Source organism: Magnolia sinica, chromosome 3, assembly GCF_029962835.1.
Source record: "Magnolia sinica isolate HGM2019 chromosome 3, MsV1, whole genome shotgun sequence".
Taxonomy (NCBI): domain Eukaryota; kingdom Viridiplantae; phylum Streptophyta; class Magnoliopsida; order Magnoliales; family Magnoliaceae; genus Magnolia; species Magnolia sinica.
In genome coordinates this window covers 112950483-112978429 of record NC_080575.1, presented here as the reverse complement: position 1 = coordinate 112978429, position 27947 = coordinate 112950483, and the positions used below count along the sequence as shown (strand labels likewise).

General features: G+C 38.4%; 1 protein-coding gene and 1 pseudogene across 2 annotated transcripts; both read left to right on the top strand.

Moving 5' to 3' along the window:
* Positions 1 to 1012: 1012 nt before the first annotated feature.
* On the top strand, positions 1013 to 20066 carry LOC131240761 (protein SRG1-like). Of its 2 annotated transcripts, XM_058239210.1 has the most exons (5): positions 1013 to 1374; positions 1433 to 1471; positions 17587 to 17834; positions 18913 to 19237; positions 19539 to 20066. In XM_058239210.1, exons 1-5 carry the CDS (start codon positions 1033 to 1035, stop codon positions 19809 to 19811), a joined length of 1227 nt encoding a protein of 408 aa, XP_058095193.1. In that variant the 5' UTR covers positions 1013 to 1032; the 3' UTR covers positions 19812 to 20066. The 2 variants fall into 2 exon arrangements, with proteins under 2 accessions (XP_058095193.1, XP_058095194.1); XM_058239211.1 differs by lacking the exon at positions 1433 to 1471 and having other exon boundaries at positions 1014 to 1353.
* A 6558-nt stretch (positions 20067 to 26624) lies between these two features.
* On the top strand, positions 26625 to 27622 carry LOC131238710 (oxoglutarate-dependent flavonoid 7-O-demethylase 1-like; annotated as a pseudogene).
* The last annotated feature ends 325 nt before the right edge of the window (positions 27623 to 27947 follow it).

The window sequence follows — 27947 nt, the reverse complement described above, 5'->3', positions numbered from 1 at the left end:
AGCTGGTAGATAAGGTGGATGGAACGGATCACCCCAACATGGGCCGTAAGTGGTACTACTATGATGTTTATTTATTTTACACACTCGCACCCACACACACTACAATGGGAACTTGGACCCATGATCTCAGTGTTGAAACTCTTGTGAGTCCCATCAGTAAGGACCCATTCTATCTAATTATTTGTGGATCTTCTTCATTGAAAATGACCGTTGGTTTTATTTTCTTCATTTCTAATCATCTGTAAATAGCCACCAATTCGATGGCCTGATAAATAAATGATCTTAATTTTTTCGAGTCCAGTCAGATTGTCCATTCATTTTCGTGATTCACTTTAAAGCTTGAGAAAAAATAAATAAATAAAAAATCCAAGCCTTAAATAAACCCCACCGTGCAAAACAATGATGATTGAATGCCCAGCATTAAAAACTTACTATATATAGCCGACTGCAATGTTTATTTGCCATCACCCCTGTCGATTAGGTCACAGAAATCTCCCTTAAGGGTAACATGGATATTAGCTTGGCCCAAGGTTTTTGTGGCCCTGAAAAGTGTCATATTCTATTTTTTTCCTATGGTGTGGTCCACTTGAGTTTTGCCCATCTCAGTTTTTCACCCTAAAATGAGCCCGCCAAATGGATGGATGGCATGGATTTCACAAGGACTGAGAAGTGACTGCCACTGATGGACGCTCGGGATTGAAAAAGACGTATCGCGATTGGGTGTTTCAAGAGTAAAATAGGAGAAATATTGATTAAAAATGTTCTTATCAACTTTAACAGCTATTTATTGTTTTCAACAGCCAACCCAGGGTAAGAAAAATGGTTTACCTTGTAATGTATTTAAAGGTAAGCGGATGTGATAGAACGACCGGAAAGCAGACTCGAACCTTAAGTGGTTTTTAAAAAAATCCAAAACAAAAAACAAAAAAGACATTTCTGGATGGCCTTTGAGTGGACCACACATATTGGCACATGTGCAAGCATGTAGGTGGAAGCGGTCACACGTGCGGGCTTGAGGAACTTCAATATAAGATGCTCTCTCTCTCTCTCTCTCTCTCTCTCTCTCTCTCTCTCTCCTTTCGTGTTTGTGGAAGTATGGCCATGGAATCTCCAAACTTCAGCTTTGGAACATCTCTTCAAGTACCCAACGTTCAGGAACTGGCGAAAGAGCACATGATCACGGTCCCACCTCGTTATATGCGTCCTGATCAAGATCCTACGATTGTCGTAGATCCAATCACATCGCTTTCGGAGATTCCGATCATCGACATGGAAAAGCTGCTTCTCCGAGAATCCGGCGCCTCTGAATTGGACAGATTGCACTCCGCTTGCAAACACTGGGGCTTCTTCCAGGTCTCTCTCTCTCTCTCTCTCTCTCTCTCTCTCTCTCTCTCTCTCTCTCTCTCTCTCTCTCTCTCTCTCTCTCTCTCTCATCAGGTGGGACCCACCAAGCAGATGGGTCAAGGACCAGGTGCACGCAGCTTTTGAAACGAACCGAGGCCTGAAAAACTTGCCCAACTCTTCCAAGCCATCCATTTGTTTCTAATTACATCGTGGCCCACGAGATGAACCGAGCGTGACGGCCGGTGGGTCTACCACCGATGGCCTGCATGCCAAATGGCCAGTGGCCACATGATTCTAGAAGCGGTGAAAACCCAAAAAGATATAGATCACCAAGATAACCGGTGGTTGGATCACCTAATCGTCGTGGTTTTTGCTTGGGTAGTAATGCCCGCACCACCCTCCGTGGTGGTGTGGTGCCATAGCGAGATTTTATTGGTGGGATCGTATGCCGTCATATAAGTTCCTGTCAATTGAAGCTGGGTGGGACCCACCGTGATGTTCGTGAGAAATCCATCCGTCCATCTGTTTTTCCAGATCATGTTAGGATATAGTCCCAAAAATCAGGCATATACAAAACTTAAATGGGCCACAAGACATGAAACAGCGAGGATTTAACGTCCACTGTAGAAACATTTGTGGGGGCTACCTCAGAAGCCGTGGACAGGCTAATATTTTTGTATTTTTTGATCATAGGAATGACTATAGGCGACATATAAACATGAGAATGGACTGCAAGGAGATTTGAACTATAGGTTTTTCCCTGCCCAGTCTCTTATACCTAATTAAATTTTATCTGCTAAAAATTAGTAAATGATTCTCATATATGCAGCTATACATGTAATTAAATATGAGCCATTGGAATGGATTTCTAATGGCCCAAATGTTCTTAGAAAAATATCAAATTTTTTATCACAAAAATAAAAACTAAAAATTGTATTCACTTGCTTACAATAGACCTTGCCTAATTAACATATCATATTTTTTTTTTACATATGTGGCACTTCATCCAAACACATCACATGTGTACAAGTTTTTAATCATCCCATTTTCTATGGAAAGAATCATCTTCCTCTTTTCTCTCCCTCCCTCTATTAAATGCTTCTCTCTCGTGTAATGTTCTCTCTTCCCCACTGCAAAAATGGAAATGAATAGACTATGCAACTTAGAGAAGGCTTTGTGAGGCCCACCATAATGTATGGGTTTTATCTACACTGAGCATCCATTTTGTACGATCATTTTAGAGCATGAACCTAAAATTGAGGTAGATCCCAGGCTTATGTAGATCACACAATGGGGATTAAACGTCCGATCGTTAGAAACTTCTTGAGAGTTAGACGTTCAGGATAAAGTTGATATTTGTGTTTTCCTGTCTTCAAGTATGTGTGACCTCATGAACAGGGAAGATGACAAATAAACATCATGGTCAACCCTAGAAAGATTTTAACGGTGGGGTCATTGTCACGGCTGCTTTTCTTGGTGTAGTCCAATTGAGTTTTGGATTGACTGGTCTTTTGGCTCATATACTAAAATGATTGAGAAAATGAATGAACAGTGTGGATATAACACAGGCATCACGGTTGGCTCACAGAATTTGCCACGTCAACACAACACTAGCCTGGGTTGCTGTGTAGCTGCCCAATCCGAGTCAGTTTGTAACCTGGGTCACACTGGAGTGGGTGTTTCACTGACCATGGGGCCAAGTTCATGTATGTGTTGTATATCCAGGATGTCCATTAGTTTTTCCAGATCAATTCAGGACATAATCCCAAAAATGAAGTAGATCCAAATCTCAAGTGGACCACACCAGAGGAAACACGGGTGATTAACCATTAAAAACTACGTGGGGGCTACAAAAGTTTTGGATCAAGCCGATATATGTGTTTTCCCTTTATCCTTGTATCTCTAACCTTATCAACAAGTTGGATGGTAGTTTTTTTTTTTAATGGCAGGCTCTCCATGTCTATTATTTCTTGTGGTGTGGTCCAACTGAAATTTACATCTGCTTCATTTTTCGGACCATACACTAAGATGATGTGTAAAGACTGATGATTGGCGTGGATATTCAACTCGTACATGAAGGTGGGCTCTACAGTCTGGAAAGCGCCCCACTATTTGTCATTCGGGTAACACGGATCCAGTCCCAACCTTCTTGGTAAGGTCCCACATTTGTGAGAACTAACCGCCACAGCAATGCCTGGGCCCATCGTGATGTTTACCGTCAGATCCACTCCGATCATTGGGTGTGTAATTTTATATAGGGCTCATAGGAAAAAATAAATAAATTCAGAGAGATATATATGTGATTCAAGTGGGCTATACCAATGGAAACAATTGAGAGAGACGTCCATCCTTGATTGTTACCAGGCTCAAAGTGATGACCATGTAAAATCCATTCCATCCATTATATGCCACACCAAATTCTAGGCCTAATTCTAAAAATTCAGGGCCCTACATGATTTGAGTGGACCATGCCAAAGGAAACAATTTTGAAGGTTAGCTTTCCTACACATTATTTTGGATGGATATGATTTTCATGTGGTCTACTTGAACCATATATGGATATGATTTTCATGCCATGGATGTAACATGAGGTAAGTTATCTAATGGATGAGGAGGATTTTACATAAACAGTATGGTGGAGCCATCCCAAGCCAGCAACTCCTCTCCTTCTTTAATTAACTTTTCCATACGCATCATTTATTACTGTTAATTAGCATTTAATTCCGAGAGCTAGTTGGACGGTCCAACTAGTTGTGTGTGAGCATTTCTCATATATATATATATATATAAAAGCAAAATGAATTTCTCACCAACATCACTTTGGCCTTACTTAGCTTCAGTCACAAAAATTTATTACCTACATCACAAATCATAGTAGAGTTAAGGCCTGTTTGATTTTTCATACTAATTAATTATTGCTATCTAAGCTTGTTTGAAAATCCAACGGTATTTCCACCTCGAAAACCATTGCAAAAGGAGTGACTTAAATTTGTAGGCCCCACCATGATATATGTGGCATATTCACACCATCCATCCATTTTACCCAAACATTTTGAGCCCGAGTAAAAAATATGAGGCAGATCCAAAGCTAAGTGACCCACGTCAAAGGAGCCAATGGTACATGTAGTTCTATATTACACAGCGCATGTACAAGCTTTTAATTCTTATCGCCTGAGTAGCGTTGCGTCTGATGAACGGCACAAACATTGAGCAAGCCATGCCTGGTTTTGGCATTTTCCCTTTTTGTTTGGCCTCTAAAAGAGACACGGCTGGTGTCTTGAAAATAACGCGGGTCTTTACAGAGAGTGTCCGCGTTTTTCTTTGTGGGATAATTCTAGACGGCTCTCTTTTCTTTTACGAAAATATAAATACCTACTCTTTCTCTGTTTATTGCCAAAACCTCTCCCTTATGATTAAAGGTTTCAACGGATTCCCAGTCCAATTTGGAAATTCCAGGTCCAAATCCAATAAAATAATGAACTCAGTTCCGGCCTTAACTTTCCGACCCTGTTAAAAGTCAGCTCAGGTTCATTTGTCGAACACGGTCAAAGTCGTGTGGCGTCATACCTAATTAGTTTTAATAGTAAAATGATGAACGGTGTGGATGGAAGCCGATTACTTACTGAGTAAACTTTGTGATGTCCACCATGAATTATGCATCTGATTCGATCCTTCCATAAATTTTATCATATAATTTTAGGGCCTGAGCTAAACAAATGAAGTATATATAATGTTCAAATGGACCACACCACAAGAAACAGTTGAATTGAACATCTACCGTGGAAAATTCTTGGGGCTACATAAGTTTTTGGTCAACCTTATATTTGTGTTTTCCTGTCATCCATGTCTTTATGTTCTCATGAACAGGTTGGATGAAAAATAAACATCACTGTAGGGTTTCAACTGAGAAATCATTATCCCCACTTTTTCCTATGGTATGGTCCACTTGATCTTTAGATATGCTTCGATTTTGGGCCCAACCCCTTAATTTAGACGGAAAAACAGATGGACGGTGTAGATAGACATACATTAAAGGTGGGCTCAACTGAGTTTACTCAGTACGATGAGAGCATACTGAATAACTCAGTGCGCAATCCGATTTCGGTGTGGACATACAACACATGGATAAGGTCGGCCTTATAATACGGCTAACACCCACTGCGGTATTACGTAGGTTTCACCTATTCCGCTCCTCAGGACGGTGGCTGCGATTCCGTGCCCTAGAATAGGGCGCGAATTAGATACGGACTATCCAAATGGCTGCTGAAGTGACGTCACCAAGCTCTGTGAGCCCCACCATGATATATGTGTTATATCCATACCGTCCAACCATTTGGAGAGATAGTCTTATTGCATGATATAAATAATGAGATAGATCTAAAGTTTAAGTGGAACCCACTATAGAAAACAAAGGGGACAGTGACATCCACCGTTCAAAACTTCTTTGCCCGCCCAAAAAAGTTTCCTATCAAGCTTATATTTTTGTTTTCACTTCATCTATCTCTATGTTAATTTATGAATAGGTTTGATTTTAAAAATATATATCATGGTGGGCCTTATAAATGTTTCAACGGTGGTTGTGACTGATCCCACGGTTTTCTGTGGTGGGTCCACTTGAACTTTAGATTTATATCATTCTTTTTCTAATACCATAAAACGATCTCTACAAATGGTTGGACGGTATGGATACAGCACATGCATCATGGTGGGGTCCACAGAGCTTGGTGACGTCACTTCAGTAGCCCCTTGGCTACTGACCTCGTCAGTATCTAATACGCGGCCCATAGAATAAGGCTAACACCCACTGCGGTATTACGTGGGTTTCATCTACTCCCCTCCTCAGGACGGTGGCTGCGATACTGTGGCAGAGAACGTGGCAACGACGATGTTCCAGCTCCGTTGACATCGAAAAGTTCTGTACATTATGCTGTATGTGTTACATCCACACCGTTCATTTATTTATTTTTTCCAAATAAGTACAGTAATGAGCTAAAAAATAAGATAGATATAAGGATTAAGAGGGCCACACCACAAAAAGCAGTGGGAACAATGATGGCCACCGTTAATACCTTCCTAGGGCCCACCATAATGTGCCCCTTAGAAAAAGATTCAATGGTTAGCGTTCAGTCCCCACTGCTTTATGTGATGTGGTCCACTTCAGCTTTGGACTTGTCACATTTTTGGTTTATCTGGAAGAATAGATGAACGGTGTGGTTATAACACATACATCATGGTGGGGCCAGAGTCATTGGAATGAATGGCGGAGACTTGCACGGATGCTCATCCTTTATTTATTTCAGACCCCCGTGATTAACGTGGACCATACCTATGCAAACAATTGGAAAAGAGGCGAGCATGTGAAGTCCATTCCAACCGTTAGTTGCTACAGTAAAACTAGTCCTGAGACCCAAAAGGCAGGTCGATAGGTGATTCAAGTGAGCCAAATAAGACAAATCTTTTGGAGGATGATCTTTCTATATATAGCATTTCTAATAGCAAGTTCCACCAAAACCAAAGATTGAGGCTGATTTATAGGCATTGTGTCTAACACGGGGTGACTCACTTAATAGTTGGGGGTAAATTTCACAGTCACACTACGGTGGAGCCCACTCAATCCCCTGCTCCTTCCTTCTTTAAAATACGATTTATTCAAAACGCATTTCTTACCATTAAAGTAAGCATAAATGAGGCAATTATTGAACGTCCAGCTACTTGTCACTTGTGTGTATGAATGCTCACCTGTGGACCGTCTTATGTCAGCATCTGTGTGCACCTTTGTACACATGTCTTAGGGACAGAATCTGAACGGTCCATGTGATGCGGCACTCCTTGAAACCACACAATCCCAAACATTCAGCCCGATACAAAATTCTGGTAGGCATGAAAAAATGAAACAATTTCCTCCCTTGATTTTCATTTCTCTTTGCTATGGCCTACTAAAGTTTCGGGATCAGTCTGAAAATTGAGTCTATAAGATTTCAAGAAATTCTGCATTACGTGGACCATTCAGATTTTGTACCTAAGATATGTGTGCAAAGGTGCACATGGTGCTCACATAAGAAGGTGCGTGCAAGTGAGCATTCCTCTGCATATAATCCCATTCCAGCGAGTTCTCACCATAACTTCTCCACATGTATAACTTATATAATGAGCCCAAAAATTATACGACGACAAAAGGAGACAAATCAAGGAAAGCAACTATTTCCTTTTTCCACGGCCCATCGAAGTTTTGGAAGGTGAAAGTAGGGCCTGAAGGTTTTATGGGGTGCTGTATCACTAGGATGGTTCATACATGGAGATCAACCTTATTTTTTAGCCATCTCATTTTCTAGTTCATTTATTTTTCTTTTTTCTTTTTTTTTGTTAGCTTGTTAGTACACAACACTGTCAGATGACACTTCAATGTTAGCCACCCCCACTAGGGATCGATACCAAGACCTCAAGTGTTGAAACGAGGTATCTTTTCTTTCACTCAGTCTACCCCCTAAGCTATGGATTAGAGTGTGGCATCTCATTTTCATGATATGGAGGGATTGGAGGGATAAGATGTTGTACAAACAACATGGTGAGCCCTACATGGCAACTAGTTAGTCACACACACATACACGTGAGAGGGTGCATTTACACAACACTAAATGGTAATCTAATCCACCACCATGTTTGGCCACCCAACCCTTTGAATGCTTTTATTGAACTACTCCCAATGCACACCCAATGGTTACCTAAACCCAATAGGATAGTCCAGGTCAGGATCTTCAAGAGCTAGCCCTGAACCCAGCAAGACCCGAACTTAGTTAACTCGGGTACAAATACAATAGGACTTTTTCTGATCTCAACCTGCTCTGCTCTCAGCTCTACCTAGGCGTTATAGGAACCTTGACCAAATAATAAAAATATCTCACCTGTAGAGTAAATTTCACTTTATTTATGTGTGCCACACCATAGAAAATAATAGATAAAGAACCAAAAAAAAAAAAAAAAACCTCCACATTTATATAGCTTGCCACCTGATGGTTGGCTCACCTTGACTTTTGAGGTGTCCCATTTTCATGTTAGGGCGACCCCACCAACTGGATTGGATGATATACTCTCACTGTGCTTGGACATCTACTACTAGCTGCATAGTTTTGGCAACTTGTATTTGGTATGTATTGGGATTCAAATTATAAAATTATGGCATCTATATAAATTGAAATTCTCAATTTTGTTAGCATAGTATAAATGAAATATGATAGAATAAAAAAATTGTGTTTGACATGCAGAGTGAAACCACTTAATTTTTTTAAGCATGCAATCCAGAGATTCTACGAATTCTCACAGGTGGCCCGCCTTAATTTTCTGTGAAATTCATCCCAATCATGTGGTGTGCCACTACATTTTAGATGCAGGGCCTAAAAATTAGCCTAGCCTATGATTCAAGTGGACCACATGATTAGAAACAGAAATAGTATACTGGGCAACGCGCACCTTCCAAACTAGTTTCCTTCATATGGATCACCTGGACCACAGATATGCCTGATTTTTTATCCCCATGCCTAAATTTTAGCTTAACGTTTGATGAGTGGAGTGGATTTCTTATAATAATCATCACGATGGGCTCTTAAAAATAAGGGTGGTTGTCCAATTCCCAACCATTCCCTTCCATACAGCCTATCTAAAAAACCACGAACCATACTAATTTTTGGGCCCTACAACTAAAATGGGATAACACATTTGATGATTAAAGTAATTTTTAGATAAACATCCTAACGAGGCCCTCTAGTTTTTGAAGTAGATTTCGGACTATTTTCATGTACAAGTGGTCATCTGTAGTTTAGGCACACCTAAAACAATCTCACAGGTGACCTACTATATATGATGTTTATATGAAATCCACCCTAATCATTAGGCACATCATTTCATCTTACATATAGGGCAACCTAGTCCTTGATTCAGTGGACCACACGGTATCCAAGGCAATGCTCACCCTCCAAACAATATCCTTTCATGTAACCCACCTAAATCATGAATGAGCCTGATTTTTAGTCCCAATACCTAAATTTTAAATTGACTTCTAATGATAGGAGTAGATTTCATATGATCATCATTTTGGGCCTTGAAAAAAAAAATAAAGGGTTGGCATACCTTTCACAACTTCTTCCTACCTCAATCATAGACCGATGTAATTTTTGGGCCCTATGACTAAAATGGGGTGACACAACTAGTGATTAGGGTAAATTTTATATAAACATCGCAGCAGGGCCTACCAATTCTTGAACTGAAAATCAGGTAATTTTTATGCATAAAGTTACCACATAAAAATTCATGGTAATAGGTATTGAAATCACGCTTGCTAAACGAAATCAATTTACCATTACTATACACACTACCAAATGCCACCCATTTTATTATTACCACCGAATTCATTTTACCAAACTACTCTTGAAGATAAATATGGTCAATTGCTCAAAGATGAAAGTTTTAATAAATGGTGTTCCCTTATATCAGTGAATCTGCTACGAGTATTTGAAATAGAGGTGAGGCATCGGTAATAATCCAACCATATATGAATTTCAAGTTGCATTTTTAAAAAGTAGAAAAGGGGAGACTGGTTATACAGAAAAAGTATAAGACTTTGCCTTTAACCGAGAAAAAAAAAATCATCCTAAGGAGTGTGAGGAGTCTTATTCTTTTTACAACTATTGGTTTGAATTCTAGGAAATCTCATAAATAAGTGAAACCACGGAGAGTCGATCAAGAAGGTTGTGTACACCTTCAATCTTACTAAACAGCTGCATTAAGAGCCACGAAGTGACCTATTCAGGTCTATAAAAATCTTATTCTTGCTCTGTGGTAGACTCTCAGGAGTTTCAACACCTAGTCAGGGGTTGAGTACCCATAGGTGGTGAAATTCCATTATGGCGCGAGTGTGCGGGTGTGTGTGTGCGTGTATAAAAATAAAATAAAAACTCTCTAACCTCTTTCTCCACTTCTCTAATCTCCCTCTAATTAAGTTTCTTAAATTCGAGTCCTTTATGTTTTGTTGTTTAGCAATTTTATTCACTAATTATAGAAATTCTTGTTGAAGAGAAACAAATTATGATGTATTTTCCTTTCCCAAAACCATTGTCTTTGGGGTTTGGCTTTGATTTTGCAAGTCTAAGGATACATATTCTTTCGTTGGAGAGGCTACCTTGTTGCATTCCTATAAGCAGGTTTTTAGTTACCCACTAGCAAACAGGTATCCTATAGTAGTAGGGGTTAAGTGCATCTTTAAGATCTTTTCTATGTCTGCCTATACTCGGGAGATCAGTTCTCCTTGATCATAGTAAAAGTATATAGACCTTCAAATCTAAAAACCAAACAACCACACTCATTATCTTGGCCACTCTGCCCATCTAACATGGGTCACTGGATAATGCTCACATGGCTGTATCTTCAAATAACCTTAAAAGGTCAATTTGGCGGGCCTAAAGTTAGATTTGGTAGGTCTTGCTAGAATCATCAGTTGACAATTTATTCAAGTTAGCCGTGTCCTTAATCCAATCACTTTCAACACCCTGATCCATAGCTCAAGTGGTAGACTGATTGAAAGATACCTCGTTTCAACACTTGAGGTCTTGGCATCGATCCCTAGTGGGGGTGGCTAACAGTGAAGTGTCAACTGACAGTGGGGTGTACTAACAAGCTAACCAAAAAAAAAATCCAATCACATTCAACATAATGAATTAGCATTAAAGTAAGAATTAATTATGAAAACTCATCTACATTTTAATTTATTTCGGAATAGACACCTCATTTTAAAATTCTTATGAATACGAGCCTTTCATGTAAAAATAAGATGAATCTGAAAGACCATTTTACCCTTTTTGTCAGTCATATTCACAATTAGACCCCAATTTTTTGTACTTGCTTTGTAAGTGTACTTTATGTTTTTTTTTACACGCGCGCGCATACCCCCACACACTCACACCGTAGTGTAATTTCACCGCCTATGGGTACTCGAACCCTTGACCAGGTGTTGAAACTCCTAAGAGTATACCACCAAAGCGAGAGTAAGGACCCCATCTTTGTAAGTGTACCTGGGGCTCACATATAGCATACAAAGTGATCTATGCCATCCATTTGTTTTGTAACTTAATTGAGTCACATCAAAGGAAATAGTGGAGATGAAGACTCCCACCATTAAAACCTTCCTACGGCCCACCACGATTTGTATAAGCCATAACCAATTCATAAGGTGAGTTCCAATTGGATGAAAAATAATAACCTGATCAAATAATTTGGTGGGCCCCAAGAAGGTTTCAATGGTGTGAGTTCCCACTCATTGTTTCCTGTGGCGTTGCCCACTTGAGTTTTGAATGTGTAATCTCTCCTTACTTCCTGGATGAATTGAATGAATTTCTCGTGGGCAACTGAGCTTTATCTCTTATGTGTAGCCTGCACCCACTCTTTTTCTTTTTCTTTTTCTGCGCACATTCCAAACTGTAGTAGTAGTTGGCTAGGCTGCGAATCTTGCGATCTTTTGAGTGTGTAAAGAAACTTTAAATTTCATTATTGATAGATTGAGGTGGACGTTTTTATTTTTCTACTCTTTCTTTTTTAATCTTGAAAATGACCGAAAACCACTCTAATCATAAGTGTATACCAACTACTCCATATTGTATATGTAAAATCCAATCCGTCAATCAGGTGATAATTATTATTTAGATGGAACATGCATAAGATAATTTTGCTTTAAAAATTGTATGGGCCACACCAATGGAACAATTTAATATTACACCGAAAGCAGCTAAGTATATGCAGTCACGTGGTTGAGTTTTTTTTATCAGGCTGATTTTTTTGTCCTTGTGAGTTACACCTAATAACAGGTTATATGACAGATATCCACCGGGTGATCCTCTGCACAAGCCTATGGTCCGCATCCTACCCTATTTGTTCCATCTGGTGTAGCCCACCCGTGCAGTGTATCTATCTGATTTTTGCCATTAGGGCCTAACATCCGGATAGGACGTAGTAGGATTTCACGTGTACTTGTTGGATGCTCGGTTTGTTTTTCGTTATGTGTAGTGTGTGTGGGTGTGCCAAAATTAATTAAGTGGCTCAATTTAAATCAAAATAAGTAGATACGTCCAATATAAACAAATACGACTAGATTCTAAGAAGATTGGTTGTTTACTCAACCACTTGCAAAATTTTATAATAATCAAGGCGATAAATGGATGATGAAGATGGGATGCTTTGTGTATTCCACAAGAAAGGACTTTCACAATACCAATGCAATCAAACAAATGGAAAAAAAAAACTCAGAATCAATACTAGTAGTAACTGTAAGAATGTGTCTCTCGAAAGAATTGCGTGATAATGGATGAAGAACAAATTCAATATATGAGCATAAATTTGGATTACAACTAAAGATTATAGCTAAGAATTACTGCTACTTGATTACTGCTACTCATAGGATAAGCTAAGATAAAAGATAAATTTGTTTGGTTTGATTGGTTGTTGTTGTTGTTGTTGTTGTTGTATCGGTTAGTGTCTTCCATTGGTACAATAGTTATAGTAGTCAAAAAGTATCTCTTTATCATTCTATTGTTACGTTTTTCTTTTGTAATTGTTCTTCTTCTGTCGGCCAAACTTTGTTCCTCTCAATCGTCTTTTGTAACTTAAACTGCTCGATCGGGCTGCATCTTTTCACTCAACCGATTTTCTCTTGACTACTCGGTTGCATCTTTCCGCTCGACTAATTTTCTCCTGCTTCGGCTTCCGGTCGTGCCAACTGTAATTCCATAAAAGATGCCCTGAACATCTTCAAAAATTCCACGCATGCAAAATATTTATCTGTCACAATATGTGTCCTTTTCCAATTGAATTTTTCAAAAAAAGTCAAAATTAGGGTATAATATTGCCCCCCACATCGCCTCGCCTTTAGTTAAAATGTGAGAGTGACGTTAATTCATTGTTCAGTGCAATAAATGTGACTGATCGGCCATATAAAAATATCAAATTCGGTTGTCTTAGTTAGAAAAAAGTAAATTCAGCCATCTTGATAATAATTATAAATTTTTTATAAAAAAAAAACAGCAAATTCGACCTTCTTAGTCGAATTTGGTCATCTTGATCGAAAAACAGCAAATTCAATCTTCTTGGTCGAACTCAATCATCTTGATCGACAAACAACAAATTCAACTATCTTGATCGAACTTGGCTATCTTTGTTGAAAAATAGTAAATTTGATCGTCTTAGTTGAACTCGGCCATCTAAATCGAAAAATAAAAAAAATTCAGTCATCTTGATCGAACTCAGTTGTCTTGATTAAAAAAACATCAAATTCGACCACGATAATGAAGATTGTTGTTCAATTCATTCGAGATAAGGCTTATGGTAGACCGGGGTAGTATTATGACCGAGTACTTGAACTACTACTTCTTGCACCAATTGCATGATTCGGTCATGATTCATATGGTGTGGTTCAGCCACCGATGGAGGTTCCAGACCTACCTGATTTTGGTTTCGATGATACGATAGATTTTCAAGGAAAGGTTGCCCTCAGGTATACCCTGGTATCTTACTTCAGGAACAATATTTCTAACCTTCCATTCTGGTTGCCTAAACTCAGTAGGTAGCAGAAGATTCTGCACCTCCTGTACTAGAGTAGGAGGTGTGTTCCATCGTAGAGGAGGTGCTTGCGTGTTGGTTGTATGTATACATGAACTATCTGTGTCAGATTTCTGTCATAACTAGTATCGACATGTTATTGAGGCACCACATGTGTTCTTTCAGCAAAGAAAGTCATCATCTTATTCCATTTTTTCGACATGACTGGTCATCCATCTGCCTAAAGGTTCAGCCCGAACTTGTTACTATTCGGTGATATGCTGAATTCCTCATTGCATATCGAGCATTCCAGCCGGCAAAATCTCACGAGGATCAATTTATGATGAGGATGCCTCATCGGAGTTTAATGGAAAGGGTATCGGATTCAATGGCAAACTTAACTACTCGGGTGCTTGAAGAACCTGTCTTCGGCTCATAGCTCCAGAGAATTAATGCACCGATAAGTATACTAATAATTCGACTCCCATCGGGCGTACCAAAAAAGTTGGTGCTTACCAGAATTGTTGCACGGCCAGTGCACAATAAATTTTTGTGTCAATCAAGTAGTTTGCAGTCCCACCGGACGTTTCAAAAATGTTAGACGCTTGGTTTGTTTTCTGTCACGTGTAGTATGTGCGGGCGTGCTAGAATCAATAAAGCAGCTCAATCGAAACTGATCAACTTCGACCCCAAGCGCCGAAATAAGCAAATACGTCCAATATGAACGTATATGATCAGATTTTTAGAAGATTGGTCGTTTATTCAACCATTTACAGAATTTTATAATGAATAGGTGATAATCAAAGGGTAGAGTTCTTCCTCCGAAAATGGATTGTTTTGTGCCTTTCACAAGAAAGAACTTTCAAAATATCAGTGCAATCAAACGAAAAAACAAACTTATAATCGATCACTAAGAGCGATAGTAAGAATGCGTATTTTGAAAGAACTGCGTGCTATTAAATAGAGAACAAATCCAACATATGAGCATATATTTGGATTACAACTAAATATTATATCTAAGAATTACCATCACTCCTATAATAAGATGAGATAAAAAAATAAATTTATTTGGTTTAATTTATTATTGTAGTTGTTGGATTGGTTGGTGTATATCTATTGGATTTCTTTGCTATTTATAGAGTTCTATTGCAACTTATTCTTCCGGTTACTTCTTCAATTATTACAACGATTACGATAATTAAAAATCCTTTTTATAAATCCTTCTGTTATTTCATTTCTATTTTGTGATTGTTCCTTCTTTGTTAGCCAAACTTTGTTCTTCTTAATTACCTTGCTCAACTGTGCAGCATCTTTCTACTCTGACTGCTCGGTCACATTTTTTCACTTCATCGATTTTCTCTCATGTGGACTTTCAGTCGTACGCGCTATAATTCAGTGAAATTTGAATTTTCCACGAAATGTAAGAAATAAGGTACAATAATACTTGCATGGTAGACATACAATCTCAAAAATGGTGTTTTACGCACTGCCTGCTGCAACCGAAGCCATGCACATACTTCAATTCAATGAAAGTCAGGCATACAAGGAAATGATTCGTTGAGAAAATGACAACCAAAACAATCGTCTCCACATGATGAGTTTGGTAGATTCATCAGGCTCTTCATTTCTGAAATCTTTTCCTCTTGTTGGGCTTCTAATGGGACCTGATTGGGCTGCGCTGTCCTTAACCAAGTAGTTCGAGCCTGGCATATGAAATTTCAGTCTGAAGTTTAGGTCCACCTCGGCCCCACGTACCTCAAAATTAGGCGCTAGCAGGACACATGGTGGATGTAAATGAGTTTAATTATATTACAGTTAGTTGGCCTGCGCCCACTAAATATTTGACCGTTTGCTATATTCACTTTCTACTGTCTCATTAATGGCCACCAATCAGATCAATAGATGTGTATAAAAAGTGTGGTTTTTAAGACAAACCATCCATTATAAGGCCTAGTATTTAGATGGACCTGATTGTACACCAACCTGCCACGTGTACCGTAGAGAGATGGTTGTACCATATACCTGCTATTCCAGCTGTACCGTATCATATCATTTGAACTATAAGATGTCAACTTTCCTACAACAGCTGTGGCAAGGAGCCCCTTCAACAAAAAAGTTCATATGGGCCCACCATGATGTATTTCACATCGTGATGTAGAGCAAGTCGGACACTTTTATGGCCAAGATGGAAAAGAGAAGGCTTGATGGGAGGCGGAAGTGATCAGTATGGTCAGAACTTTAAAACAGTTTTGTCTCGTGAATCAAAATGAGTTTTTGGACATATCATATATGATTTTGGATAGGAGAAGCTAGTCTAGCCAACCAACCCATGCAGGGTTGCCCACATTGGATTTGCGAGATTCCATTAGATCGACAATTGAAAGTCCATTTGATTTCCATTTTTACTATAAATAGTAAGTTTTAATTCGATCGTAACTTTTGATCCTTTGAGTTTTAGGAGCCATGCGAATGTGAAAAGTGATTAGAAAAATTAAGAAAATAATGTGGTTAGGCCAAATTGAACACTTATTATTTTTGGCCAAAAAGTAAGAAGTCTAGTAGAAATCATGATCGCCTATAAATAGTAAGTTTACTATTTTATAGTAAGTATCATTTTTTAGTGAGTTTGAGCTGGAGTTTTGAGTTTAGTATTTAAAGGATTGTCATTTCATTTTTTATCATTAATCAATTTATTTCAAATTATTAAAAATTATTTCTATTTTCTTCTCTCGCGGATTAGAAGAATCTCTGTGAAGAGTCCAGAGAAGAAGCTCCGTGGATTTGGAGTAGTTATCCCTAAGGAAGACGGTGATCAACCTCATCACGTCCTTTCCTACATCACATCCATTTAGTCTATCATTTGGGCCAACTACTATCAGACGTGATCCCAAAAGAAAGGCCAATAGAAAATTTTCAAGTAGGCCATACCACAGGAATAAGTAGGGATGCAGACGCATACCATTGAAACATTCCTAGGGCCCACCAAAGTTTTGAATCATGTTGATATTTAGTTTTTACTTGCTCATTGCATAAGCATTGAACATCCACATTCCCACTATTACATGTGGTGCAGTCATTTGAGTTTTGAATAAGGAGTTGACATTCTAACATGAACTTTGAATTAGGAGTTGACATCCTAACATCAACTGATGCAAATTATCAGTATGGTGGATGAGTGGAAGGAGTACCAATCCAGTTATTCTGCACCTTCGCAAAATGAGCTTATCCTATACCACTTTTTGTTCAACCTTAATGTATGTATGACATCCAACCCATCCATCATGACTCCAACCATGAAATTGGAATGCGTTGATCCAACTATCAAGTCAGCCACATGATGGATTGGATGGGCCTGGCATAACATAATCATGTTAAAGGTTGGATGGCATACACACAATCCAGTGGGACCCACACGGGCAGGTGAAGAACCGGCCTATCCTAGTAGGTTGCAGAGTTCTTCAACCGGCCTCACAGAGGTCATAGATCTTGTTTATATGTTTTAAAAAAAAAAAAAAATTCAAAACACTCCTACGATCAAGAAGATCATACCATCCATCACGATTTCCAGTCTGACAACAATTTCCCCATTTGAGTTTTGGCGAACTTGATCTCTGGTTTTAGATGATGTTATTATGTATTATGAGTAACATTGAGAATGTTGTGCAGTTGGTAAATCATGGAGTTAGCTCTACCTTAGTAGAGAAAATGAAGTTAGAGATTCAAGAATTCTTTAAGTTACCTTTGGAAGAGAAAAAGAAATACTGTCAGAAGGAAGGAGATGTAGAGGGACTTGGGCAGGCTTTCGTTGTATCAGAAGAACAGAAACTCGATTGGGGTGACATGTTCTTCTTGAACACCCTCCCACCTCATTTAAGGAAGCCCCATCTTTTTGACGACCTTCCCCCATCTTTCAGGTAATTACTCCACTTCCAATCACCACACACTTTCGTCTATCCCCACCGTCTAATTGATGGACCACACTCTAAAACTTGCGATGAACCCATGCAATATCTGGGTCATTCATCTGGCATCGAAATTCAGACTGGCTCCCTTGGTGCAATCATCAGGTTTGATCCCTTGAATCTGACCAGGTGTTTTCACATTTATACATGGTCAATTCCAGAGTGCATCATCCAGATGCTTGGACTAAGCAACATTCACATGGGGCCGCTTGATGAAAGGCTCAGATCTCTCACACATATTCGACATTCGCATATTGGGTGCTTGAGTTCAGCCACTCTATGGATGGGCAGCTGCAAATAGCACTCAAAATTATAGCAAATCGAAGTTTCCTCATCATCTAACATAGATAATGACCATAAGTTATGAGGAAAAGCAAAAGAAGATTCAATTTATGGGATGGTTGAGATTACTCAAACAGTCCGATCGTCTTACCAAGGCTCACATTGGATTGATAGGCAGGTAGGCCAATCATACAGTGGAGAGCCCTTGTTTGGATGTCACTAAAAGGTTTTTTCTCATTTCACTTGAACAGAAATTAAATGTTAGAGATTTTGGTAAAGATTAAAAGAAAAATTGATGGCCCATAACTTACAGTGCTTTGGTTGCACCAAATTTCATGATTTATCAGTCTAATTTAGTGCAAAATGTCATGATATTGGATTCAACTAAACGCATCTTATTTCAATTAACAGTAATTATGTATTAGAGATCATAGTCTAGGAAATCATATGATATTTTGCTCCAAATCATACCGATTAATCATGAGATATCAAGGAATTTCATGATATTTGATTCAACCAAATGCACCCTAAATTATAATCGCTCATACATAATAGCTATTAACTAAAATGAGATGAATTCATTGTTATGCAGGAACCAAAGGGGGGGACTTAAACACTCCTCCTACTTTCCCTTTTATCGGGTTTTATATTTGACTCTCTAGTAAGATTTTAGGAAATCCTCACACATCATCAGATGTCGATATCAATCTGTAAATGGAGTTTTAACTCTTTCAGTATTCAATTGCAGGGAGACACTGGGAACCTATGCAGTGGAGTTGAAAAAGCTAGCCATGGCCATATTGGGATTCATGGCTAGAGCTCTTGGGATGAAGGTAGAGGAGATGAGAGAGCTGTTTGAAGAAGGATTCCAGTCAATGAGGATAAATTATTACCCACCATGCCCTCGACCAGAGTCAGTGATTGGCCTTTCACCCCACTCAGATTCTGTGGGCCTTACCATTCTACTTCAAATCAGTGAAATCGAAGGCCTTCAGATCAAGAAAGATAGGATGTGGATTCCTGTTAAGCCACGCCCTAATGCCTTTATAATCAACATTGGAGACATTTTGGAGGTATGTATGTGTACTACCTTGGGGGTGTTTAAATTCAGAGGAATTATGGGCTTGTGTTGTACACCGGTTTTCAATTCTCACTGTTTGATAATCCAGGCCATTGGTCTGTCGCATCCCGTTGTCAATGGTGAATGGACTATGACCCGAAAATCTCCTCAAATGGACAACTTTAATTGTTTGATTTGTAATCCCACAAATAGACAATTATGAATTGATACAAGAACAGGATGTGCCCTGGTCGTTTTGCTTCTGTCATCAAATTCAGATGTATTCACCTATTATTTTTTCTATGCTTTGGCAGATAGTAAGCAATGGCATGTATCGTAGCATCGAGCACAGGGCAACAGTAAACTCAATGCATGAGAGGCTGTCGATAGCTGCATTCCACAGTCCCAAACTAACAGGAGATATAGGCCCTGCGCCCAGTCTGATCAGCACACAAACCCCACCACAGTTCAGACATGTTAGTGTGGAAACGTACTTCAAGGAACTCTTTACTAGGAAACTTGCAGGCAAGGCGTATGTCGACTACTTTCGGATAGACCATGGAGAAGGCAATGCTAGTACTAATTGAGGGTGTTTACCTATTCATAAGCTTTTCAGCATGCACAATATTTCCAGATTAAGCTTAAGGTATTAAGCTTTGTATTGGATCTGTGCTCTACATAGAACAGGCAATAAACAACATGTTATGTCATAAATAAATATTGCATATATGTTGATATCAGGGTGTTTTATTGAAGGTCTGATGAGTTAATGTACCTCATATTTCATTTCTGTAATCGTTATAGTTATTATATCTGCAATGAATAAACACCCTATTCCACTACCTTGGTAATTACCCATGATAGCAGTTTCCAATTGTAATGTGAAATGATCTATGGTTTCTGCCACCGTGCATTGGTCGAGCCTGTTAAGAGTTAAGAAACATGGCATCTGTACTGGATACATCTTTGAATCAATGTCAAACATGTTCCTGTTACATCCACAACGATAGTTGTTCAGATCAAATCAAAGACTGGCAGTTGTTCAGATTTTCCACCAGAAGGTGACTCTCAAATTTATTTTTCTTTTTTTTTTTTAGGCCAATCTAAGCTCGGGGAGAACTCTATGATATCTCAAGCAATCTGAGAACCTTGGTATCAATTTAAAAAGCTATGATGGTGGTCCGGTAAAGGAAGCTACTAGGGAGATGACATTCTTTGGTGTTTCAGCATGACAAGTTGAAAGTAGTTAAAATGTTAAGGAAGCCTTAAAGAAAGCAACCATCATTATCTTTTGATGTTTTTGTAAACCAGAAATCAGAGAAAACATGAGCCAGATTAAATTTAAGGAGGTTGGCAAGGTCAAGGACAAGGACTCTGAAAAGAAGAACAAGTTCATTTAGGAATTAAAACATGAGAACAGTAGCATGAAAGGCTAAAACATAGCAAAACAATATGGTATTTGAAGCAGATGTATCTGAAAAAGCAATGCGAAACTCAGTTTGAAGAAGCTATGATGGAGATTGATGGGGGTTTTGCTTTTTATTTTTAGAGCGAGTACATAGTAAGGATTGACTTCATCCATAAATCTTTACAATCCACAATTGTCTTATTTGATGACATTCAAACTGATAAGGAATGTGTGAGCACAATTTGAAAAATCAGAGATCGGGACCATTGATCATCACCCAAACGCGTGTGGTGAGACTGGGAATCACAAAGGAATAGTGCTCTTCCTGACCATATGTGTATTTTCTTTTGATTTCTGTCCTTTTTCTCTTGTTTCTTGTTGTTTTTAGCAATGGGGTTGCTAATTCCCTTCTATTGACTCCAATCCACCATCCTAACATTCAGATCATCAACTCTTCTAAGGTGAAACAATCCTTTCATTTGGGAAACAATAATTTTCTTCTTAATCATGATTTAAACTGTTCAAAAATAGTTTTGCAAAATAAGTGACATTAATAATAGTAATAATAATATGAAGTCGAAGCAATTAGAAACTTGATAAACAAGCTGATGTGGGGACTACCTGAGATCTCCACCTCAAACAGTCGGATCAAGAGGTGCTCATGGCCTTTGATCCAAACACAATTTCTGGCTAGAACCAAGTTCTGAAGCAAGGGAACAGTCCTTACCCTTGGGTAATTCATTATTCATTGATATTGTCATGGCATCTTATAGAAAAGAACTCTGGATTTTCTATAAGCCAGCATAAGTGATATCTACTGATATGGTAAGCAACTTTAGTTAGGATCCTGGTTTCAATAGAAATCTAGAAATTTACTGGCATGATAGGTAATTCTTGGTTTATGAATCTAGGTTTTGCAGGATATCCTTGAACTTGATCTGATAAGAAAAGCGTAGCTGGATGAAACAACAAAAACTGGGAGGACTCAATCTAATGTAGAATGGACAGAAGTGTTCTAATTTCATGGTCATAATCTTTTTAAGGCACCAACAACTCACAATCCAGATATCTTATCGTTAAGATTCGATTGAACATTATGGTTTTTTCCAGACACCAGATTACGCATGCTTCCAAATTAACAATTGACGAAAAATGAGTGGCAAAAACAACCAAGACTAGAAAGTAGAATAAGAACACTACAATTCCAAATTCAATGCTTCTTTCTGTACAGGAAATAAAATCTAAAATAACCTGTGGATCAGAAAAGGTGTCATGAACACTACGGATGATTTGTGGGTGTTCAGCAGCACTTGTAATTATGCATACCTTGCCAATGATAATCAACATTCATAATGAAGGATGATCAAAGATGGAAATACAGGGAACAGGCTATTAAATAATCTGGAATTTGCTAGCCTTTGTGGTAATCAAAAGGGTCTCCCTCCCATCAAATCTTAATAATACAGCTCATTTGGCCATTCAATTCTTGTGGGGAATACCATCAAAATTACATGGGACTCAGCACATTTTTACATTCAAATTCTATCTTTAATCTTATTTTATGTTATCTTAATAAGATAGTGTCAAACTGGTAACATCATCGGCGAGTAAAATCTATACTACTCTCTTGTGGGATTTGCTAATTTGCAATGGTAACTTCAATCATCAACATCATTATCATCAAGCCTCATCCCAACTCATTGGGGTCAGCTACATGAATCTTTTTCTGCCATTCCACTCTATCTGTATTGCTAACTTGCAATAGCGAGTAAAATCTATACTGCTCTCTTTTTACAGTAACTTCAATAGCAAGTAAATATATACTACTCTGTTTCCTGATTTGCCAAGTTGTAATGGTGACTATTAAATCTATTAAAAATTATTTAATTATCCTTTAATAGTGTTGGAGTGAGGGGTGTATTTTGTTTATGGCATACAACAAGATGGACGGTCCTAAATGATAGCAACCTTAGTGAGATAGCTCAGCCGTAGTCCCATTCTACCAGCTATATGATATGAACTCTTTGTGCCCAGTGTCCCGGAACCTTTAGTTTGTACAAGTGGGGCCCTCGGTTCGGTGATCAAGACCTGTCGAAGGTGGGGGCAGACAAATCAATGGTCTAGATAACTAAACCATGGGTGCCACTTGAACTAATTGAAAACCCAATTTGATAGTGTATCCTGTTCTTAGGCCCACATAAATTCAGGTAGGGAAGGTTGGTAATTAGTTCTACACATGTCAATGCATAATCAGGCCTAAATGTGCATATGAAATTCCATTGCTAAATTTCATTAACATAACATATACAGATACAAAATAACTAACTGTGCATGTATCAGAAGTGTTACAATCGTTTGTGTTAGCATATATGGCCTATAGATTATAGAGGTACAAAAGAATAGTCGGCATGAATGTGCCATCTAAGCTATGCACAATGTAGAACAACATAGTTCAAGCCACTTCAATCATAATAAATAGCTAAGAAAATGAAAATGGATGTCCTTACTATAAGATTATTGAGAAGTAAACCTAATTTTCTAATTATACAAGTTTATAAAACTATTTCAAAAAAAGAATTATTGTAAGGGCATTTTTTAAAGAAACAATGAAAGAAAGAAAAAAAAACGTTCAAGAAAGACAAAGCTATAGGAGTTTCAAAAACTTACGTTAGAATGTTCATGGAGTTAATCCTGTTTGGAAAAAATTATGAGTAGTTGAGAATAGAAACCCATTAATTAAGAAGAGAAGTGCATAAAAAAGTCCTCACATGCCTATATATGCATATAGGATCCTCCTCATGATATATTAAGTGAGAAATACTCAATAAAACTGATATTCATCCATCATATTTCTTCAAGTCTTTCTAACCAATTTCCTGTTTATATAGGAGTATGAGAGCGTCAGAAGCCTCTTTGACACTGGGAAGGATATGATGAGGTTGATCACCGTCTTCCTTGAGGAATAACTACTCTGAATCCATGGAGCTCTCTAGACTCCTCACAGAGCTTCCTCCAATTCACGAGGGATAAAAATAGAAATAATTTCTAACAAATTTGAAATAAATTGATTAATGATAAAAACAAAAATAAATTTACAATTCTTTAAATAATGAGCTCAAACCTATGACGGAGTTTTAGACTCAAACTCCCTAAAAATGTTACTTACTATTTATAAACGGTCACCATTCATACTAGACTTGATGGTTTTTTGCCAAAAATAGTAAGTGTCCAATTTAGCCTAACCACGCTGTTCTCTTAACTTTTCTAAGCCCCTTTCATGTTGGGCACCACTCCTGCAACTCAAAGGATCAAACGTTACACTCCTACTAAAACTTAATATTTACAGTAAAAATGAAAAAAAAAAAATGGACTTTTGACGATCTCATGGAATCTCGCAAATTCGGCATGGCTACCTGACGTAGCAGGTTTGGTTAGCTTAAGTAGCTTCTCCTACCCCAAAATCATATATACTTTGTTGAAAAATGCATCTCAATTTGCAAGATACGGCTCTTTTAAGGTTCTGACGGTCTGGATCATTTCTGCCTTCGATCAGGCCTTCTTTAGTCCATCTTTGACATGAAACTGTCTGCGACCCGATCTACATCAACCTTTGCATAGCAACATAGATTCAAGACCATTGTAGAGATGTTGCAATGTATTTTATTAACATTAGAGCAACTGTACTTGTACACAATATAAGAAACTAGATAAGTATGTACAATTGTATATACAACTGGGCTCATATTGCAGGATACTAATGTAAGATTCTACTCATATTGTATATGGGGTTGTGGTTACAACATTGAGTTTGGGCGGATGCAGGTAGAGGACGATAATGGATTCAAATCGGACTAGTAAGCAAAGCAAGGGATGTGTTTAGGGTGGCCGAAGATGATAATATGCGGGAGCGGGGTATGCTGGAGGTATTGGGGATCATTAGACGGCTACAATAATGTTACCAATGGTCATGATCGGTAACTGAACGGCTACAGTCAGTGGATCGGAGCTTAGATCATGGCTCTGATACCATGTTTGATTAGATACTGCATTGTAAAAATGTTGCTGTGTATTTTATTAAGATTAGAGCAATTATATTTATCCATTATAAGAAATTAGATTATAGGAATGTACAACTCTATATAAAGCCAGACCATATGTAAAGGACATTAATCTAAGAGTATACTCAGATTATACTACTCTACACAATCACTTAGTACAATAGAAAGGTGAATTGGACCATACATGATGTGTGGTCTATCTTTTGTTGTCCATCTCTCTCAAACATCACTTTGGTAAGATAATCATGTATGTGTCATATATGTCTCTAACTCTAAAGCATTCCGTACATTTGTGTGTGTGTTGACTAATATATTAGAAGCCAAGTCTCTTATTTTGTTGAACTATGGACTTTCCTATTTGTATTGAATACGCACTTGTGGGGCCATGTTGATTTATTCAAACCAGTGATTTGATGGCTTACATCATTGATGTGCCATACCAAAAAAAAAAACTCTTCTTTAATCAACTCCAACCTTCTCATTTTTGGTATGTTAATAAGAAAGGCACCAACGGTTTTCAACGGAGAAAAAGCAAAAGATTTGATGGCTACTCTTCCAATACGAGAGATTGGAAGAGTAGCCATCAAATCCCTGCTCTTGTTAGACGTAAGCCCAAAAGAAAGGCCAATTGAAAATTTTCAAGTGGACCATACCACCGGGAAAAGTAGGGATGCAGACACATGCCGTTGAAACATTTCTAGGCCACCAAAGTTACGGATGAGGCTAATATTGGATTTTCACTTCGTTCTAGTGCGAATCACCTTATGAACGGTTTGAATTGCATATATGCATCAAGGTGTGGCCCCATGAAGGTCCACAATCCCACAGTTACATGTGATGCGGCCCACTTGAGTATCGGATACCACACACACGTGGTGCGGCCCAATCGATGACCACAGAGACTCCCGTCACAAATCCACTGCGTCCATCAGTTTCACAAGACAATAATAGGATAGCAGTCTAAAAATCAGGCAGATCCAAAACTCATGCGGGTAAAACCACAAGGAACAGCGAGGATTGACTACCCATCATTGGAAACTGTGGGACCAAACCATAGAAGCTTTGTATCAGGATGATATTTGTAAATTAGTTTATCCAAGTGGTAATAACCCTATGAACGGTTTGGATTGCATATAAACATCATGGTCGGTTCCAGGAAGATTTCAACAGTGGACATATCCGTTCCCACTGTTTGCGTGTGGTGTGGCCCACATGAGTAGATTTCAATTGATGAGACGGTTGAGATGACTCAAACACTCCAATCGTTTTACCATGGCCCCCAATGGATTGATAGGCATGTAGACCAATCATATAGTGTGGAAAGAGCTTGGAGATGAGTTTGGATATTATATCCAATGCACAAGATCATTCCTTAGCCCTTGTTTGGTTGTCACTTAAAAGTTCCATCTCTTTTTACTTAAACAGTAACTCAGTATTAGAGATTTTGGATAAGGATTAAAAGAAATATTGATGGCTCATAATTTAGGGTGCGTATGGTTGCACCAAATTTCATGATCTCAGTATAATTTAGTGCAAAATGTAACAATATTGGATGCAAGCAAACGCATCTCATGTCAATTCACAGAAACTATGTATCAAAGATCATAGTTTAGGAAATATCATGAATCTCATGATATTTTTGCACCAAATTATGCTGATTAATCATTAGATATTATCAAATTTCATGATATTTGCTATTTGGTACAACCAAATACACCCTAAACTATAATCTCTAATACATAATAGCTCTGTTAACTTAAATGAATTCATTGTTTAGCAGCAACCAAACAGGACCTTAAACACTCATCCTAGTTTTCTCTTTTTATTGGGTTTTGTGTCCTACTCTCTAATAAGATTTTAGGAAGTGCCACACATCGTCAGATGTCGATATCAATCTGTAAATGGAGTTTTTAACTCTCTCAGCATTCCATTGAAAGGAGATACTGGCAGCCTATGCAGTGGAGTTGAATAAGCTGGCCATGGCCATATTGGAATTCATGGCTAGAGCTCTGGGGATGAAAGCAGAGGAGATGAGAGAGCCGTTTGAAGAAGGGTTCCAGTCAATGAGGATAAATTACTACCCACTGTGCCCTCAAGGCCTCAACCAGGTCATTGATTGGCCTTTCACCCCACTCAGATACTGTGGGCCTTAACCATTCTCCTTCAAATCAATGAAATCGAAGGACTTCAGATCAAGAAAGATGGGGTGGGGATTTCTGTTAAGCCACCCCCTAATGTCTTTATAATCAACATTGGAGACATTTTAGAGGTATGTGGGTGTACTCCTTCCTTGAGAATGTTTAAATTCAGAGGAAATGTATGCTTGCAGTACACATTGGTTTTCAATTATCATTGTTTGATAATCCAGGCCATTGGCCTGTAGAGCCCCAATTGTATGACTGGAAAATCTCCTCAAAAGGAGAATACTGACCTTTTGATTTGTAACCCCACAAATAGACAGTTACGAAGTGATACAAGAACGGGATGTGCCCTGGTCATTTTGCTTCTGTCATCAAATTCAAATGTATTCACCTGTTATTTTTTCTATGATTTGGCAGATAGTAAGCAATGGCGTGTATCATATCATCGAGCACAGGGCAACAAAAAACTCAATGCATGAGAGGATGTCGATAGCTGCATTCCACAATCCCAAACTAACGGAAAAGATGGGCCCTGCACCTAGTCTGATCAGCCCACAAACCCCACCGCAGTTCAGGCGTGTTGGTGTGGAAAAGTATGTCAAGGGACTCTTTACTAAGAAACTTGAAGGCAAGGCAAGGCGTATGTCGACTACTTGAGGATAAGACTATGGAGATTTCGATGCTAGTACTGGCTGAAGATATTACTGGTGCATTTAACTTGTCAGCATACACAGTATTGCTAGATTCAATTCAGACAATGCACATTCAAGTTCACTTGGATGAACTCGCATACACTTGGATACACTTTGCACGTTAAGCTTAAGGAATAAAGCCTTCGATTGGATCTGTGCTTTATATATATATATATATATATATATAAAGTAATGCTCGCACACAACTAGTTGGACGGTCCAACTAGTTGCTTGAATCAATTAATGATAATAAATTCTGGGAGAGGTAATTTAAGCACGCGGATTTCCTTGGAAAGACCTTCGCAGGAAGTAAAGTTAGGTGGGGCCCACCATGATGTTTGTGAGAAATCCACCCCATTCATCTGTTTGGTGAGATCATTTTAGGGGATTAATACAAAAATGAGCCAGATCCAATACTCAAGTG